The sequence below is a fragment of the Bos mutus genome, chromosome 22 (assembly GCF_027580195.1).
Source record: "Bos mutus isolate GX-2022 chromosome 22, NWIPB_WYAK_1.1, whole genome shotgun sequence".
In the NCBI taxonomy this organism is placed as follows: domain Eukaryota; kingdom Metazoa; phylum Chordata; class Mammalia; order Artiodactyla; family Bovidae; genus Bos; species Bos mutus.
Window position 1 is genome coordinate 59,373,802 of NC_091638.1, and position 18,241 is coordinate 59,392,042.

At 51.7% G+C, this 18,241-nt stretch overlaps 2 protein-coding genes and 1 non-coding gene across 3 annotated transcripts in view; 1 reads left to right on the forward strand and 2 right to left on the reverse strand.

Moving 5' to 3' along the window:
• Positions 1–867, reverse strand: part of RAB7A (RAB7A, member RAS oncogene family) — a 46,008-nt gene extending 45,141 nt beyond the window's left edge. The window contains exon 1 of the mRNA XM_070359696.1: positions 639–867. The gene's annotated coding sequence lies outside the window, so the exon portion shown is untranslated. The remainder of the gene's footprint in view (positions 1–638) is intronic.
• Positions 868–9,178: 8,311 nt separating this feature from the next.
• LOC102270342 (large ribosomal subunit protein uL22-like) lies at positions 9,179–9,753 on the reverse strand. The gene has a single exon (XM_070359145.1). The coding sequence runs from the start codon at positions 9,722–9,724 to the stop codon at positions 9,179–9,181; it is 546 nt and encodes a 181-aa protein (XP_070215246.1). The 5' UTR covers positions 9,725–9,753.
• Positions 9,754–15,387: 5,634 nt separating this feature from the next.
• Positions 15,388–15,460, forward strand: TRNAK-UUU (transfer RNA lysine (anticodon UUU)). Its single transcript has one exon. It is a non-coding gene; the product is annotated as a tRNA-Lys (tRNA).
• Positions 15,461–18,241: the final 2,781 nt, after the last annotated feature.

Sequence of the window (18,241 nt, forward strand, 5' to 3'; positions counted from 1 at the left end):
CCACGCCGCCCGACAGACAGTAAGCACCCCAGTGGCCGCTGTCTTTATTCTCAATCGTCCAGTTTCGCGAACCATTCCTCGCCGGGAAGCCCGAGCTGAATGCACAGGCGGGCCCCGTAGCGGTCCAGACCTAACACGGCGCAGCACCCGGCAGCGGTTCGTCCCCAGCAAGTTTGCAAACTTCTTCCAGGCTTCCCCGCGACCCGTTTAAGAGAAAAAGCTCCGCGTCCCGGGAGCCCGCGGCGCCCGGGGGAGCTGGGGGCACGTGACCGGCTCTCCGCCGACTCCCGGCGTCGGGGACCCTCGGCCGACCTGCCGCTCGGCGGACGGGACGGCGGGCACGCGGCTCGGCCTGGCATCGGGGCGGGGTGGGCGGCGCCCCCGCGGCCGGCCGGCTGGCCACCTCCCGGGCGCGCAGACCGGGCCGCTCCGGTCGGCCGGCCCGAGAGGAGGGCGTGCGCGGCGCCGACCCGAGTCGCGGCCGGCCGCGGTCACACCCGGCCACCTCTCGGCTGGCCTGCCGCCGGGCCCGAGGGCGCGGGGCTCCCCGCGGGTCCGGGCCCGGCCTGCCCGAGACGAGGACGGCTCGCGCCGGCGACCGAGGCCAGGGAGGGGGATGGGGCCGGGCCGCCGCTTACCGCGGCCGCTCCGCAGGGCTCCGGGCCGGGCGCGTCGCGAGGGCTCCGCCGAGGAGGAAACGGGGGCTGACCGGCGCGCGGGGAGGTCCAAGCTGCGGCTCCTGCGGGCTCCCGGGCCTGTCCAAGCTTCCAACGCCGCCGCCGCCGCCGCCGCCGCCGCCGCCTCGGGCTTTATGGCCAAGACTCCGGCTCCGCTCCCACTTCCGCCACCGCCGCCGCCCCGAACGGAAGTACCTGTCACGAGACGCTCGACGCCAGGGCTGCGGGGGCGGAGCCCCACCTCAGCCGTGCGTCACGTTCCGCCGTCTCCGGCCCCGGCCCGAGTCACGTGGTACAAACATGTCTGCCTCCAGTAGCTGCGGCCATCTTGGAGGCCCCCGCCGGGAGCAGAGCGGCGCCATGCTGGACCCACCCACCGAAGCCTCAGCCCCTAAGCAGCTCCTCATCAAACAGAGCGAAGAAATTGAACCCGGAGAGCTCCGCGGAGGGTGGGGCACCCCACCCAGCTCTAGCTCCACGTGCACACCGTAGGAGCTGCTCAGAACTTTGGCTCCGTCTTCAACAACATGCTCCTCTCATAACCTTTTCCTGTGTTGGTTCCTGCAAACTTCATTCTTCTGGTTACTGGATACAATAACTATGGAATCATTCTTGATTACCGTAGTGGGTTGAATAGTGACGCCCCAAAAGGTATGTCCACATCGTGGAACCTGTGGGTGTGATCTGATTTGGAAAAAAGTGTATTTGAAGGTGTAATTAAGGATCTGGAGATGAGACCTTCCTGGATTCCCTCCTTGTAAGAGACAAATCAAGAGGAAAAGGCCACGTGGAGACAGAGTGGCCACAATCGAAAGGATGGCAGCAGCAAGTGGTGGGGGCCGGTGCTGAGGTTGACTTTTGTGTTTGAGAGAATCTACTTCTGTTGTTGTAAGCCACCAGCAGTTCCAGGACACTAAATCTCTCTCTCTTGGACCCCTCACCCACAGCCTTTGAGAGATACCCAGAATGTGACCCCTTACACTCTCTGCCACCACCACCTGCTCTGAACCACCATCCTTTCTCACCTGGATTATGGCAACAACTTGGCTTCCTGCTCCCACCCCATTCCCTATCTAGTATCAACACAGCAGTCACAATAACATGTCATTCTCCTGCTCAAACTATTCCCATAGGTCAGAATAAGAACTAAAGGTTTTACAACCCAAAGGCCCTATCCTGGGACTTGTCTGGAGGTCCAATGGTTGGGACTCCCCACGCTCAATGCAGGGGGCCTAGGTTCGATCCTTGGTCACGAAACTAAGAATCCCACATGCCAGAGCTAAGGCTTTGTGGGCAACTAAAGATTCTGCAATAAAGATCACAGCCAAATAAGAAAAAAAATTAAGTGTGATGAGGAGAAACACAGCAAAGGCAGTGGGTAGGGAGTGACCCCAGCCTGTATCCCCAAATCAGGCCACTTCCTTGTCTGCCTGGTTTGATGCTGAGATGCCAATGCCTGGAACAGTGCCTGAGTCGTGACAGGTACGCAGTGAGTATTCACTGAGCGACTGATAAATTCATTCCTCTGCCATCTCCCTAATTCTCTCCTTTCACATAAGGAGCTCCCACCACTCCCTTGAGACTAGTCCAGCAAGATTATATTAGTAAACATGCAGTCATGGTGCTGTATTTCAGAAAGTAACCCTACCTGCTTTAACAGTAGGCCTCCAAGGAGTCAGATTTCAAACAAGACAGAAGTAGGTGGCTCTCCTGCACACACAGACGTGGGCAACCCTGTGGCCACACTGTTCACAAGGGGCTTGTCACTGTAGAGAGCTGGGAGCAGGGGAGGAGCTCCGTGGAGATGGCACACCTGCTTCTTAAACGCCTGGGCGCAGAAGTGACACACACCACCTCTGCTCACATTCCTTTGGTGAGAGCTAGTTGTGCTGCACACCTGGATACAAGAGGACCTGCAAAATGTGGCAGCGGGCGAGGCGCCAGCTATGTGCTCCGGAAGAGGGAGAACGAACCTGGTCACGAGCTGTCTGCCCTGCCGCAGATACAGCGTGGAGAACACTGGATACAGGACGCCAAGGAGTGAGGGCGGTGCAGGAGAAACAGCTGAGGTTGCCCAGGAGATGGAGTAGCCAAGAAGGGCTTCCCAGAGGAGGTGGTGCCAAGGTGACTCATGAAGGATGAATAAGAACCTGCTGGGCCAAGAGGAAGGTGACTATCCTGGAGGGACGGCTATGTGCAAAGGTTGAGAAAAGAGCATGTCATAACTCGTTCCAGAAATTGCTGACCAGTTGGTGTTCCTGGAGAACAGAGTTGGAGGGAAGGAAGCAGGAGCCGAGAGGAAACTCATGCACAAAGGCTGGCTGGTGGTGTGTCCTGAGTGCCTTTGATCCTGAGGTTGAGGGAGCCTTTTCCTGTTTCCCTGCTATTGACAGTCCAGATCCACAATTGAGGGCAAAGAGTGTGGAGGAGCTGACATTTAGGGAGACTGGGACACCGGCTAAGACGGGTGAGACCCGGCCCTGTCTTGGTGCAGGCGGAAGTGGCAGGACTGGCCCTGCCACCCAGCTCACCTCCCCGCACTGAGGAGAGGGGAGACAGAGAATTCACGGGGCCACAGGGCCGCTGGGGATCACTGGGCTGCCCCCCACCCTGGTTACTGAGGTGAGGGGGCTCTGTGAGACTTACAGCTGGGGTGGGGGGAACAGGACCCATGGGACTCTCCTTTCCTGGGGAATCTCTGAATGGATCCTGCCCTCCAACCCCTGGCAGGGGCAGGAGAGGACTCCAAGACGAGAGGAGGCTACAGGGGTTGCTGCTTGCATACCTGCCTGGCCTGGGCGAGGCCACCCTGTAGGCTTTTCCTGGAGTCAAGAGGTCGGTCCAAAGGGCAGCAGCTTGCTTAAGCCACTGTATCAGCGATCCTTCACTGCAAAACAAAACACCCCCAAGCCTAAGTGACGAAAACCTGTGCTCACCTCTTATCTCATGACTCCCATGGACCAGGAGGTCACACAGTGGGTCGTGAGCATGACCCCTGTATCCTCCATGCTGCCTGGGCCACGGCAGAGGGACTCGGCTGAGGGATGAGCTGAGGGTTCGCCTGGGGCTGGCTCACACAACGGTGACTGGTGCTGACACGTGCACTTCTCTCCACACGGCCTCTCCACGGGGCTGCTCATGTACGCACAACGTGGCAGCTGGCTTCCGCCTGAGAAAACCACCCAAAAGGCCAAGGTGATGCTGCAATCTCTGACATGACCGAGCCTCACAAGTCACCCGTCATCACCTCCACAGAACTCGGTGGGCTCACACGGAGTAGCTCTGACTCAATGTGCAAGGACCACGGAAGGACGTGCACCCCTGGCAGGAGAATCATGGCTGTCGTGGAGGCTGCAGACCACGGCTCTCTTGCTGGCTCTGTGGCTGGGAGGGCTGGCCAGGGACAGGGCACCTGAGGAGGATGAGCTGGAGGGGCAGAAGGGTTCTAACCTGGCCGGCTCTACCCTACGGTGGACCCAGATGAGGGGAAGGCCCACGGAGCTCTGTGGGTAGCTCACCCATGGCCCCACACAGGTGTCGGGGCTCCCAGAGCACAGAGAAGCAGCCACGACCTGAAGGATCTGTTCAAAAGATGCCCTTCCCCCACGGCACTCAGCTGTCACCTTTGTCAGAAGTCAGATGACTAGATTTATGGGTCTATTTCTAGACTGTCCTGTTCCATTGATTTGTCTGCCCAACTTTATGCCAACACCACACTGGATTAATTACTATACTTACATGGGAGGTCCTGAGATCTGGCGGGTAAGTTCTCCAACTTTCTCCTCCTCCCCTTCTGGAAGGCCTTTGCAATCGTTGGCCCTTTGCATTTCTATATAAATTTTAGACTCAGCTTGTCAATTTCCACATAAAAATTCTGCTATAGACTGGAATCATGGCATTTATGATCCACTTGGGGAGAATTTTATTGAGTTGTACACTTATGCATTATTTGAATGCTTTTTCATATATGTGTTACACTTCAAAGTATTTAATGCCATTAGGAAATCTGCTATCCACGGCACATGTGTGTTACGTTGCTCAGATGTATCCAACTCGTTGCGACCCTATGGATCATACTCCGCCAGACTTCTCTGCCCATGGGATTCTCCAGGCAAGAATACTGGAGTGGGTCGCCATGCCCTCCTCCAGGGGATCTTCCTAACCCAGGGATCGAACTCATGGCGTATTTTGTATTTATGTTACACGACATTGAGATTCTTCAACCGATTAACATTAAACTTCTTTCAAAACTTCACTTTTTCCCCAAGGGATCTGTGTTCCCTCAAATTCTATCATTTGCATACCATCTTCATAATTTTTTTTTTTATATATCCCATGCCATCAATACTGCTAGTTATGGAAAGGGAGTTGATTTTTAAAAATTTAAACTCTTTGTAAATAAACCTTTGTATCAGCATCATAAGGGGATGAGTCTCTCCTGCCAAGTGAAGATAACTGGCAAGGCAAGCATCACAAAAATAAGATTGTTGACTTATAACTGGCTGTGGTCTGCTGAAAGTTGAGAAGGAAGCCTACACTTTCTCTATTCAAAATGCATATTTGCAAGTTTTAGAGAAATGCGACATGCGCATTGCCAGCATACCAAGAATTTCTCCCTGAGGTGATCAGGAAGATTGGAAAACTGCTGGAAAAGGAATAATTCGGTCACTTTTTGGTTTTCCGGAGCTAACTGTAGACCCACATGCAGGCGTGAGACACAGTCCAGAAAGACGGCCTGTACGCTTTACTCGGCATCCCCCAAGGGTGCCCCCGCGGGGACACTGACACTGGTGGTATTTTGAGCTCCTCAGTCTTACCTGTACTCCCTTCTGCGTGTGTGTGTGCGTGTGTGCACGTGCGTGTTATGTAAGTTCATCCCCCATGCAGGTCTGTGTATCCACCATCACCCAACTGTGTTTGAACGCCATTCTAACTCAGGAATCCGGGCTGATGGTGCCAGTCCCCACCCCTGCGGGCCCCCTGCCTGCTGTGTCTCAGGTGCAGTGTGGCCCACTCCTGTACTGCCCCTGGAGACCCCAGCCACATGTGAACCGCCATGCCTCCCTGCACTGCCCCCCTCCCCACCCGGGGTCACAGCAACCTCCACGAGGCAGGGAAGCAGGATCTTACCACGTCCCTGAAAGGAGAGGAATCTGAGCGCTAAGGAACAGCAGTGACTGTCCAGACAGTAACTGAATATTAATGACCATCATCTCATGGTTAGACGTTCCTCCCCCTCTGAATGCACTGGTGAGCACCCTAAAAGGCCAGGTCTCTAATCTATTCTTGGAAGAAACAAGGCAAAGAGAACACAGACAGTTATGTAAAACTTTCAAAATGACCCAACGCAGGCATTCCCCACTTTTTAAACAGTTGCTTTATGCCACTCCAATTTTAAGAAAGCCCTACTTTAGTACCTGTTTTTACTAACCAAAAGAAATCCAAAGAGGATTTTCACTTTTATAAGAAAAAGGCAAAAAGTGGAAATAGCGTTTCCCGTGAGTTCTGCTGCAAGCTGTTAGAGGCAGTGCAAGCTCTGAGCAGCAGGAGCGGCAACCCGCGCACCGCCCCCCCCGCCCGCCAGGTCCTTCCCAGGAAGCGCACTCAGCATCTCAGAATCAGCGGCGGCCAGAACTGTGAGCTGTGTCTGCAAGCGTCTGATCCTGACTTGTCTGTGCATCTGAGAGCAAGATGTCTCCTAAGGTGACTGTTTTTCCCTTTATGCCGCTTGGCTCATGAAAGGTTTCTTAGGAACACTTTACTTTCAAACAGCGGAGGAAGCTGTATCAATATTGCATTTTCCTTTTCTGTGTTCTCCAGTGTGGGGCGGTTGTCTGGACCATCTCTCTCTGTCCTCGTGTGAAGCCAGGCACCAGTCCCCTCCTAGTCCTCTCCTGGGTTCAGCCTTTGGTCCATTCCAAACCCCAACCTTCGCATTCCCTATGGCATCCCCATTCCCCTGCTGCTTGGGGCTGGGGTCCACCCTGTCTCCCTCCAGTGTCTGCCAGAGGGACCTTTCTTTACTTTCCATGTTATGGCTAATGCAACTCAATAATTAGACATTGCAATTAACAATGCATTTGCTATTTAAGATAGAGACTCCAAAAGAACTAAATGTTTTGACTTTTCCTGTCCAGGCCTCATTCAAACGCAGATGGAATTTTTATGCAATGATAACAGAATACAGACCCGCACTGAGAAGCTTGTGAGCTTTTAGTTCCCCAGCCAGGGGTGGAACCCAAGCCCTTGCCAATGAGCAAGGAGTCCTAACCACCAGGCCACGAGGGAGTTCCGTGCAGACCATTTTTATACTCCCCATTTTACCAAATGTTGCCCCAAATGCGTCTGTGTCACCAAACAGTCCCCAAGTCTCCTAAAATCAGCTGTCACTTGCACTTTCTCCCTGACTCTGTAAACAGCATAGGTCCATTATTGAACATTTTAGGAAAATTGGGCATCTGTGGATAGGAAAATGAGGCACCAACCATCATTCTGCCTAGAGAGAACTGGGAAAATAGTAAGTGGTGTTCATCATCCATGTCTTTTGTCTATGTTGGACACAACATACCACGTTACTTAACTTCAGAAAATATAAAAATCACCGTAAAACTCAGCAGCTGTGAAAGATGAGCACTCAGCTCCCACGGTTTCGACAAGTCACCCGGCTGCAGCTGCCGTGTTGGCTGAAGCTGTGATCACCTTGCGGCTTGGCTGGGCAAGGACCCTGGGTGCTGACCCACGTGGCTGCTGGTGAGCAGTGGGGCTGAGCTGGCCTGTCTGAGGCCGCAGTGCCCCCCAACGCGGGAGCCCCACAGAGGACTCAGGCTGTGGAGCTGCCCCCCGCCCAGGGGGAGGGATGTGCGTGAGAGGAAGGGCAATGGAGAGGCTCCGTCTTTTTTCAACTTAACGCTGCAGGCGAGCTTCCGCTGCTTCTGCTCTGTCGTGTGTGATTAACCCGTGAGTCGCCAAATGTGACCCGCACCACAGGGTGAGGGATACACGGGGGAAGAAAACCATTCGGGGCCACGTTACAGGCTACCGACCGACCACTTGCAGGCAAGACTGTCTTGTAGCCTACTTGTGTTTTGTTAATTGGAGATAGTTCATATTCCACAAAACCAGTTTTAACGCGTGCAACTTGGTGGCTTCTAGTATGTTCACAGGGCTGTGGGGAGACCACCACTTACTCCACGACATTTTCAGTTTAGTTCAGTTCAGTCGCTCAGTCGCATCCGACTCTTTGCAACCCCATGAATTGCAGCACGCCAGGCCTCCCTGTCCATCACCAACTCCCGGCATTTTCAAGACCCTATAAAAAACTGTGCCGTGAGCAGCCACTCCCTGTTCCCTCTTTCCCAGCCCAGAGACCACTGATCTACTTTATCTACAAGCATTGTCTATTCTGAATATCGCACATAAATGCACACGTGAAGTATCGGATGTTACACATCTGTGTGCATATGAACTGCATACATTTTGCGGCCTTTTGTTCTTGGCTTCTTAGCAGTAATCTTTTCAAGGCTCATCCGTGTTACCGCATGTCATCCCTTTCTGTGACCAAGAAAAGCCCCACTATATGGATGGACACATTTTGTTCATTCAGTCCTCAGTCCATGGACATCTGTTCTCCTTTCCAACCGTCAGGAATCATGGCGCTACTGGTAATATTCATGCACACATGTTCGTGAACATATGTTTTCAACTCTCTTGGATATACACCTGGCTGGTCGTGTGGTAACTCTAAGTTAATTTTTTGAGGAACTGCCAAGCTGTTTTCCAAGGCTGCTGCATCATTTTACATTCTTACCGGCAGCGGATGAGAGTTCTGGTTGCCTGATATCCTGGACAGCACTTGTTACTGTCCACTTTCCCTTTACGCATCCCGGTGGCTGTGAAATGGTCTCTCACTGTGATTTGGGTTTGTGTTTTCCTAGTGATGAATGAAGTTGTGTATATTTTCATGTGCTTGCTGAACTTCTATATCCCTTCTTTGGAGAAATGTCCATTCAAATCCTATGCCCATTTTTCAACTGGGTTGTCTTATTATTGAGTTGTAACTATTCTTTATATATTCTGGGTATTATATCCTTTGCATATATATGATTTGCAAATATTTTCTTCCATTCTGTGGATTTTTTCACTTTTTGACAGTGTTGACATATGAAACCTTTAAAATTTGATGAAGTCCCAATAATTTTATCTTTGGCTGCTTGTGGTTTAGATGTCATACCTAAGAAACCACTATGTACTCTAAAGGCGAAAATGTTTCCATCTGTTTTCTTCTTTTTTGCCCACACCATGCAGCTCACAGGATCCCAGCTCCCCACCCAGGGACTGACCCTGGGGCCTCGGGAGTGAAACCACAGAGTCCCAGCCACGGGGCCACCAGGGAATTCTCATGTTTTCTTCTACAAGTTTTACAGTGTCAGTGGCGACACTTGGGCCTTTGAGCAATTTGGTTTTTTTGTTTTACTTTTATTTGCATTTATTTTTTGTGGCATTTATTCCCGGGCCATAAGTTTTTGTTTCTTCTGGGATATCTTTTTCTTCTGTGCAACCTCCTCTTCTGGTTTAGGAACAATCTGTTCTTTTTCAGTAAGGATCATCTCAATGTGGCAGGGAGAGCTCATGTAGGGGTTGATCCGACCGTGAGCTCTGTAAGTCCTGCGCCGCATCGTGGGGGCTTTGTTCACTTGGATGTGCTCAATGACCAGAGAATCTACATCTAAGCCCTTAAGTTCAGCATTACTCTCTGCGTTTTTGAGCATGTGTAGTAAAAATTCAGCACTCTTTCTGGGCCGCCGACCCTGCGTCCAGCCCCGCTGTTTGGCCTGTGCACACCTACCAGCTCCACCGTTGTAAGGACGGAATGGCACACATCGCTTCTTTAAAGTGACATCCTTCAGGTACTTGGTGGCTTTTCGGATATGCATACACTTTATGGCCTGGGCAGTTTCACAAGTGTTCTTAAAGTGAACACGAAGATTTGAACCTCTTGATTTGCATGATTTTGTGGGGTTTTCTGGGTCAAGTGAATAGCGCACCATTTTTAGGGGTCACCTCAGGCCGCTTACCGGAAAAGCCCTTTGAGCAATTTGAATTCACGTTTGTATACAGGATGGTTAGGGAGTCAACTTCATTCTCTTGCCATGGCCCCAGCACCATCTGTTGACAGTAAATACCATCTGTTTACTGATCCCAGTAAACGGCCTGGCACCCTTCTTGAAAACATTGCCTACAGGTGTATGGGTTTACTTCTGGACTCCCCAACTTGTTCGGTTAATCCACATGTCTACCCTGATGCCAGCACCACACTGCCTGGATTACAGGTACTTCTCAAACTGGGGAGAATGAAGTCTTCCAACTTTGTCCTTATTTTTCAAGACTGTCTTGACTATGATGGGTCCCTTGCATTTCCATATTAATATTAGGATCAGCCTGTCAATGTCTGGAAAAAAAGGCAGCTGGCTTTTGATACAAATTGCATTCAATCTGTAGATCAATTTGGATTTTTGTATGTTGAACCAGCTTTGCATCCTGAGAGAAGTCCCAGCTGGCCATGGTGTATAATCCTCTTTATATGCTACTGGATTCAGTTTGTGAGGAATGGCACCCCACTCCAGGATTCTTGCCTGGAGAATCCCGTGGACAGAGGAGCCTGGCGGGCTACAGTCCACAGGGTCGCAGAGTCGGACACGACTGAGCGACTAAACAACAAAGTACACAGTAATCACAGAAGACACTGGTCTGTAGTTTCCTTGCGGTGTCTTTGGCTTCAGTGTCAGGGTAATTCTGGCTTCAGAAAATGAGCTGGGAAGTGTTCTCGTTTTGTTGTTGCTGAAAACTGAATTTTTTTTTTTTTTTTTTAAATCATCATCCCAGAAGGGCTGGGGGCTGCAGAGCTCTGTGCTTCCCCAGAGCAGAAAGCAGACGAACAACCTAGAGCGCGGCCCCATGGTGCCCACGAAGCCACTCCCACCCACTGTCTGAAAACTGAATATTTTAAACAACTGAATGTACAGCTTTAGAAATAAGGTCTTCTCCGTCCCCCAGGTCCGCTAGCGTTACCGCTGGTGGTCACAGTTGTTTGTCGAGTAACTATGCTGAACTAATGCTATAGCGTCTGTATCCTTTGTCACATGAGGCCACTACCACCTCCCGTCAGTTAGGTTAGTGGTCGGCTCACGGGACAGAGTCTTCTTCAAATGCCTGGAACAAATAGTTCTCCCAGTCTTTGCCACGGGGCTCAGAGTGTGTGTTAGGACAGGCTTTCAGGGTACAGGCAGGCAGTTTACGGCTCCACCTTAGGCTTCGTTGCCTTGTGTGTGCAAGGCTTTGAGGTCAACCAGAGGTGAGTGCTTAGGGCCCTCTGAGCTCTGTCCTGAGCAAGCGCACATCCCTGGGCACACAGACCACAGGTGAGCACGGCCACCCACACGCCCGAGTACCTCAGCGCCTCCAAAGCCCTTAGGGACTCTGTTCCCTAACGTGCTCTTTCAAGCTTTTCCTTTCTTTTAGGTCTGATGTTTGACCGGACTCTTATCTGCTGCCTCTAACAGTCACATAGTTGACACTTGTCTGTAATTGTTCATTCAAAAAAAGTTAATTTTCTTTATCTGTGGCTGTGCCAGGCCTTCGTTGTGCAGGCTTTTCTCTAGGTGCGGCGCACGCGCTTCTCTTGCGGTGGCTTCTCTTGGTGGTGGAGCTCGGGCTGCAGGGCACACGGGCTTCAGTGGTTGTGGCCTCGGGGCTCCGGGGCGCAGGCTCAACAGTTGTGGCCCACAGGCTTAGCTGCCCTGCGGCACGTGGGCTCCGCCTGGACTAGGGACAGAACCTGTGTCCCCCGCGCTGGCAGGTGGGTTCTTTACCACTGAGCCTGCAGGGAAGCCCTGTGATGGCTTCTCCAAAATGCCCTCTATGGAGAGGCCTTCCCACACTGAGTGAGCTCCTAGACAGCCTGGCCCCTGAGGGCTTCTGGGGAACCCCAGATAGTCCCACGAGGGCCCCACTTGAGAGCGTGTCCTGGAGTGGGTTCCAGCTCCACTCTTGTCCCTCTGGCAGCTGGCGGGCAGCCCCAGGAATGCAAGCTGTTGTTTCTGAGGTGACTGTGGACTGGAGAACACAGGATGAGTCTAGAGCAAAGACAAATGTCAACACGCTCTCTGTTCAGCCTTATTCTTGAATAAATGCTCTCCAGGCTGTTTCAACTGTTTGGCTAATTTTCACACTTTTCAAAAAGTTGACAATTTTTGCCCATTTTCCGGTTGACTTTATGGAGGAGGCAATGTCTGTAATCCTTACACTGACATTTTCACTGATCTCGCTCACACTTGCTTGTGTTTTAAACTTGCAAGTAAACCTCAATTTTTCTCAAATATGACTGTTTCAAAAAACCATCGTCTCATGACTGATCAGCGTTCCATTCTATGAATACATTATTATTTACTTAAAACCCCCTCCCAACTGGCCCACACGAAGAGGTGGCAGGCTCTGGGGACATAGGGAGCCAGCTGGTATTGACGCTCAAGAGCCACTTGTGTGCATGTCTTCCCAATTCCCCGTTCAGTAGGTCCCACTGGTGGCTTGAAATCAGCCATGGGGGAAATGCTTACACCACAGAAATTGACAGAAATTACGAAACATTTCTCCGTACTCCCAACTGAGTGGCAGCTGGTTATGCATTTAACTGCATACCGGCGCTTGAAGGTCTCATAGCAGAGAGCCGTAACAGGACCGTGAGGTTTTGTGTTTTTTTTTTTGGCTGCCGCGGCATGTGGGATCTTAGTTCTCTCACCAGGGATCGAACCCCTGCCCTCTGAAGTGGAAGCACAGAATCTTAACCCCTGGCCCACTATGGAAGCCCAAGACCATGTTTTATTAACCTGTGTATCTCTAAGACTCAACAGTCCTATTTTATAATCTTTCTTGATTTAGCATAACTTCAAAGCATAGTATTCATTGACACATAATTGTCATTTTAATGGACGAAATTTTCCTTTGACTTAACGAATTTTTTTAATCTCTCCCATGTTGATTTATTAGTAGATCATTTCTAACATTTCACAGTGCTGAACACTGTCATGTAATGAGCTTTCTGCACCTTGTTGAAACTCCTTTACAGCTGGGAACGGGCTTGCCTGGTGGTCCTGCGGTTAAGAGTCCGCCTGCCAGTGCAGGGGACACGTTCCATCCCTGGTCCGGGAAGATCCACATGCCGTGGAGCAACTAAGCCCGCATGCCACAGCTACTGAGCCTGCTCTCTAGGGCCCAGGAGCTGTAAGTACTGAGCCCACCGCAAGGCAAAGCCTTCACGCTGCAGCTAGACAGGAGCCCCCGTGCGCTGCAACCAGAGAAAGCCTGCAAACAGCAACAGAGACTCAGCACAACAAAAATAAATAGGTAAAAATTAGTTTACAATTTCAAAAATGTATTAAAAAAGACAACCCTCCCTGAGAGAGGCTGGGAACAGGCCACCTTGTCACAAGAAAGCCTGAGACAGAGTAAAACACACACGACCTCCTAGATCGTTAACTTTTACAGAGTGAGTGTCTTTCAACACACCCGCACCGCACAGTCCCAAGCGGGTGCTGCCTCCCGGGTTTCCGTGCTGTCTCCAGGTGAAGTCGCGTCTGCACGACAGCAGTGCCCGTGGTGCTGCACGGTTCCGACCCAGGAGTAATTGGGGCGCTCCTGCAGCTGCTCCCAGAACCAGGACGCGCACACCCGACGCAGGATCCCTTCTCCTCTATCAGCGGCCCAGCTGCGCAGGGAACCAGGCTCCCAGCGCCCTGCTGCTCAGAGCCCCGGCCCCCGCCCTCCCCCCGCCCCCCAGAGCCGGCAGTGACTCTGGGAGCATCTAACGCCCTGGGTTAAATCCCTTTCTGATTAGAATTGCGGGGATGGCTTCTGTTTCCTAAACTGGACCCTGACTGATGCGAGGCCTGCAGTCAGAGCTGGCGATTCAGCCATATTCCACCTAAAAGGTGGCTCAAGTCCAGGCTCTGCCTGCGTTCTGGAGAGCCTCCTGCTGTTATGCCGAAGCAGCAACGTGGACACCCCGCATCAAACAGCTCCCCTGGCCTGGCCGGCCCCCGTGGCGCACAGGCCGCCTCTGAGGGGGCTCAGGGCCAGCAGACACTGCCTGCGCTGCGGAAATCCTGCTGCTTCTGGGTTGCCTCTGTCCACACAGAGGGCAAGGGCCATACCGTCCTGGCCCAACGCCATACGACTCGGGCCTGATGAGAGTCTGCAGCAACACATGGATTGAGTTGAAACGCCTTTCATCCTAGAGACTGGGGGCCTCCTTCTATTCCCTACAGACAAAGCCACCGGAGGTTCAATCAGAGCCTCCGGGGGATTGTTGGGGAGGACTGCTGGTGTGCGGAGCACAGAGGAGGGGCCCCCACGCTGCACCCAGGACCCCACTGGGGACCACAGAGGATTTTTTCAATTTAATCATTATCTACTTATTTTAAGGTGGAGTAGAAAAATATGACATGTGAAACAAGCCGAATTTCATGAGCAATATTTCTTTAGAACATGTTAGAAAGGAAAACCAATTACAGAGAATTATTAGGGAAATAATAGCAGAAGTGGCATGAAGAGATGGCCAGAACCACGCAGGTGGCATGCCAATTCCTAAGATCTGGAAGTCCCACGGCGAGATGACATCTAGCCCTTGTGACAACCGTGAGTCGTTTAGCTCTGCCCCCACGTTAGGATGGAGTGAGGCTCAGATGACTGAAGTGATCTGCCAGTGTCACATGGCTGCCGGCGTTTGGTGACGCAGTTGGGATTCTTCCCTGGCTGCTGCGGTCTTTGCCCCCTCCCACCCCCACCGCATTTGTCATAGGCAGACCCTGAAACACACCAGGGAGAGGGACTTTGGAGAAGTGAGAAACTCTTCCAGGCCACTTCCTCCTGCTGTCTGTCCCATCCCCCAGGTCCTGGTTCCCCTCGGAGGGGCTGGTGTGTTGCAGAGAGCACCCAGGGGAGGTGCCGGGTCTGGGGGATGCATGTCCACGCTGGCCACTTCCTCCAAGGCACAGGTCAAAAGGAAGCGGGCGCCTTCAGCTTCAGCGGCAGAGAGGAGGCAGGGGCCTGTCCCAAGCTTCTTGGCCTCCTCTCGGGGCTGCAGTCAATATCCCAGGAAAACAAGAGAGAAAGTGCAGCTGGGGTGGTGCGGGGGTTGGGAGGCTGCCTGGACACAGGCTGAGTCCCTTCTCAAAAGCCAGGGACCCGCGTGGCCCAGCACTCGGGCTCAGAGCTGTCCGAGCCAGCTTCCTGAGGAGCCAGTGCCGTGGGTACCCCCCCCGTGCCGGGGCTTTCAGCGTTGACCCAGGGCGCCGGCTGGGCACCCACAGGCCGGCCCATGGGGCAGAGGATGTCTGCTGGGCTCGGCTGCAGCTCACTGCTCTCCTCCAACCCAAAAGACTTCTGTTTCCTCTGTCTTAGATTCTCATAACAGCTGGAGGAACACTGCCTTCGCATCACCGAGGCCTCAGCCTTGAACAACTGTGTGCAGGGCCTCCTTCGAGCCTGGCTCTGCTGTACCCAGGGCAGAGATGGACGGGATGCTAGTGGTGACCAAGGGACCTGGGGAGCGGGGGAGCACGACGGATGGCAGGTTCTGGATGCTGGCCTTGACCAGACCGTCTTAAGCGCTTCCTTGTCATTCTCGCCTGGCTTAAAAAAGACGTGTTGGCCGAGTGCCTGGGTAGCTCAGTCGGCAGAGCATCAGAGCTTTACTCTGAGGGTCCAGGGTTCAAGTCACTGTCCAGGCACCCAAAGTAAATAAACAAGTACACAAAGCTGAAAAACAACCTACACGTCCAACAGCAGAGGAATGGACACAGAAGACACCGTATGCACACGCAGTGGAGCACCGCTGAGGCATAAAAAGAATGAAATAATGCCATTTGCAGCAACACGGAGGCACCCAGAGACCACCATACTCAGCAAGTCGGAAGGAGAAAGACAAACGCCGTACGCTGTCACTTAGGTGCGGACTCTAAACTACAACACCAATGAACCGGTCTGTGAAATAGAAACAGCATCACAGATGTGTGGTTGCCGAGGAGAGGGAGTGGGAGATGGCGTGAGTGATAACAGACTGAATAAACCCCAAGTCCTACTGTGTACGAGTATCCTGGGACAAACCCTAATGGGAAAGAATATTAACAGTATGTGTATGTACTACTCAATCACTTTGCTAAAGAGCAGAAATCCACACGCGATAAGTAAAGTAACGTGAACGACAGCCCCACACTCACTCACTCACCAGCGGACAGTAACTTTATAGTGGAGAGCGCTGGCAGACTTCCAGCGCAACCAAGTGACCCCACCTAACATCAGCAATGCCGGGACACAGTGGCACCAGGACCTCGTGACAAGGTGACCTGAGACAGACCCAGTATTATATACAGCGTTCCTGCCGAAAATGCAAAGGCCGCGTGCAACGAGGAAACGTCAGGCAGACCCACGAGGAGGGATCATCTAAAAAGCAACTGGCCTGTGCTCTTTACAAATATTTAGGTCAGAAAGACAAAGAAGGGCTAAGAAACTGTTCCCGATCAAGAGACTCAAGGGACATGAACATGAAATGCAATGTGTGGTCCTCGAATGGATCTTGGAAGTGAAAGTCACTCAGTCGTGTCTCTTGGCGATGCCATGACCATAGTCCATGGAATTCTCCAGAATACTGGAGTGTGTAGCTGTTTCCTTCTCCTGGGAATCTTCCCAACCCAGAGATCAAGCCCAGGTCTCCCACAATGCAGGCAGATTCTCTACCAGCTGAGCCACCAGGGAAACCCAAGAATACTGGAGTGGGCAGCCTGTCCCTTCTCCAGGGGATCTTCCCAACCCAGGAATCAAACCGGGGTCTCCTGCATTGCGGGAAGATTCTTTACCAACTGAGCCACCAGGGAAGCCCTATGGATCTTGGCCAGAAAGGACATTATTGTGACTTGGGAGAACCTGACCATGGGCTGTACATTAGATAACAGGATTGTATCAACGTCCAATTTCTAGATTTTGATGACAGTACTCTGGTTTTGTATCAGAACTCTGCAGTGGCCACAGGACTGGAAAAAGTCAGCTTTCATTCCAATCCCAAAGAAGGGCAGTGCCGAAGAATGCTCAAACTACGGCACAGTTGTGTTCATTTCACATGCCAGCAAGGCTATGCTCAAAATCCTTCAAGCTAGGCTTTAGCAGTATGTGGACTGAGAACTTCCAGATGCACAAGCTGGGCCTCAAAGGTAGAGAGGAACCAGAGATCGAATTATCAACATTCGCTGGATCACGGAGAAAGCAAGGGACATCAAGAAAAATATCTACTTCTGCTTCACTGACTACGCTAAAGCCTTTGACTGTGTGGATTACAACAAACTGTGTGAAATTCTTAAAGAGATGGGCATACCAGACCACCTTACCTGTCTCCTGAAAAACCTTTATGTAGGTCAAGAAGCAACAGTTAGAACCAGACACGGAAAAACTGACTGGTTCAAAATTGGGAAAGAGTGTGACAAGGCAACATATTGTCACCTGGCTTATTTAACTTATATGCAGAGTACATAATGCAAAATGCTGGGCTGGAAGACTCACAAGCTGGAATCAAGATTGCTGGGAGAAATATCAACAACCTCAGATATGCAGATGATACCACGCTAATGGCAGAATCAAAGAGGAACTATAGAGCCTCTTGATGAAGGTAAAAGGAGCAAGTGAAAAAGCTGGCTTGAAACTCAACATGAAATAAACAAAGATCATGGCATCCAGGGCCATCACTTCATGGCAAATAGACGGGGAAAAAGTGGAAGCAGTGACAGACTTCATTTTCTTGGGCTCCAAAATCACTGCAGATGGTGACTGCAGCCATGAAATTAAAAAGATGCTTGCTCCTTGGAAGGAAAGCTATGACAGCGTTTTAAAAAGCAGAGACATCACTTTGCTGCCACAGGTCTGTATAGTCAAGCTTATGGTTTTCCCAGTAGTCACGTGCAGATGTGAGACTTGGACCATCAAAAAGGCTGAGTGCCGAAGAATTGATGCTTTCGAACTGTGGTGTTGAAGACTCTTGAGAGTCCCGTGGACTGCCAGGAGATCAAACCAGTCAATCCTAAAGAAAATCAACTCTGAATATTCATTGGAAGAACTGATGCTGAAGCTGCAATACTTTGGCCACCTGATGTGAAGAGCCGACTCCTTGGAAAAGACCCTGATGCTGGGAAAGATTGAGGGCAGGAGGAGAAGGGGAGACAGAGGATGAGATGGCTATATAGCATCACCGACTCAGTGGACATGAATTTGAGCAAACTCTGGGAGACAGCGAAGGACAGGACTTAGCGACTGAACAACAATCAGCCTGTGATCTCAGGAAATAAACCCTGAGTTAGAGGGTAAACAGAGATGTTTTCAATTCACTCTCCAGTGGTTTAGCAAGAAGGAATGATAAAGACAAAAAATTCACCTAAGCAGTCCGTGGTCACGTCAGACAGCACAGCACGGAGGACAGGTGAGGGTCTCTCCCCACGCTCTGCTGCTGCTCCCGGACACTAGTGCCC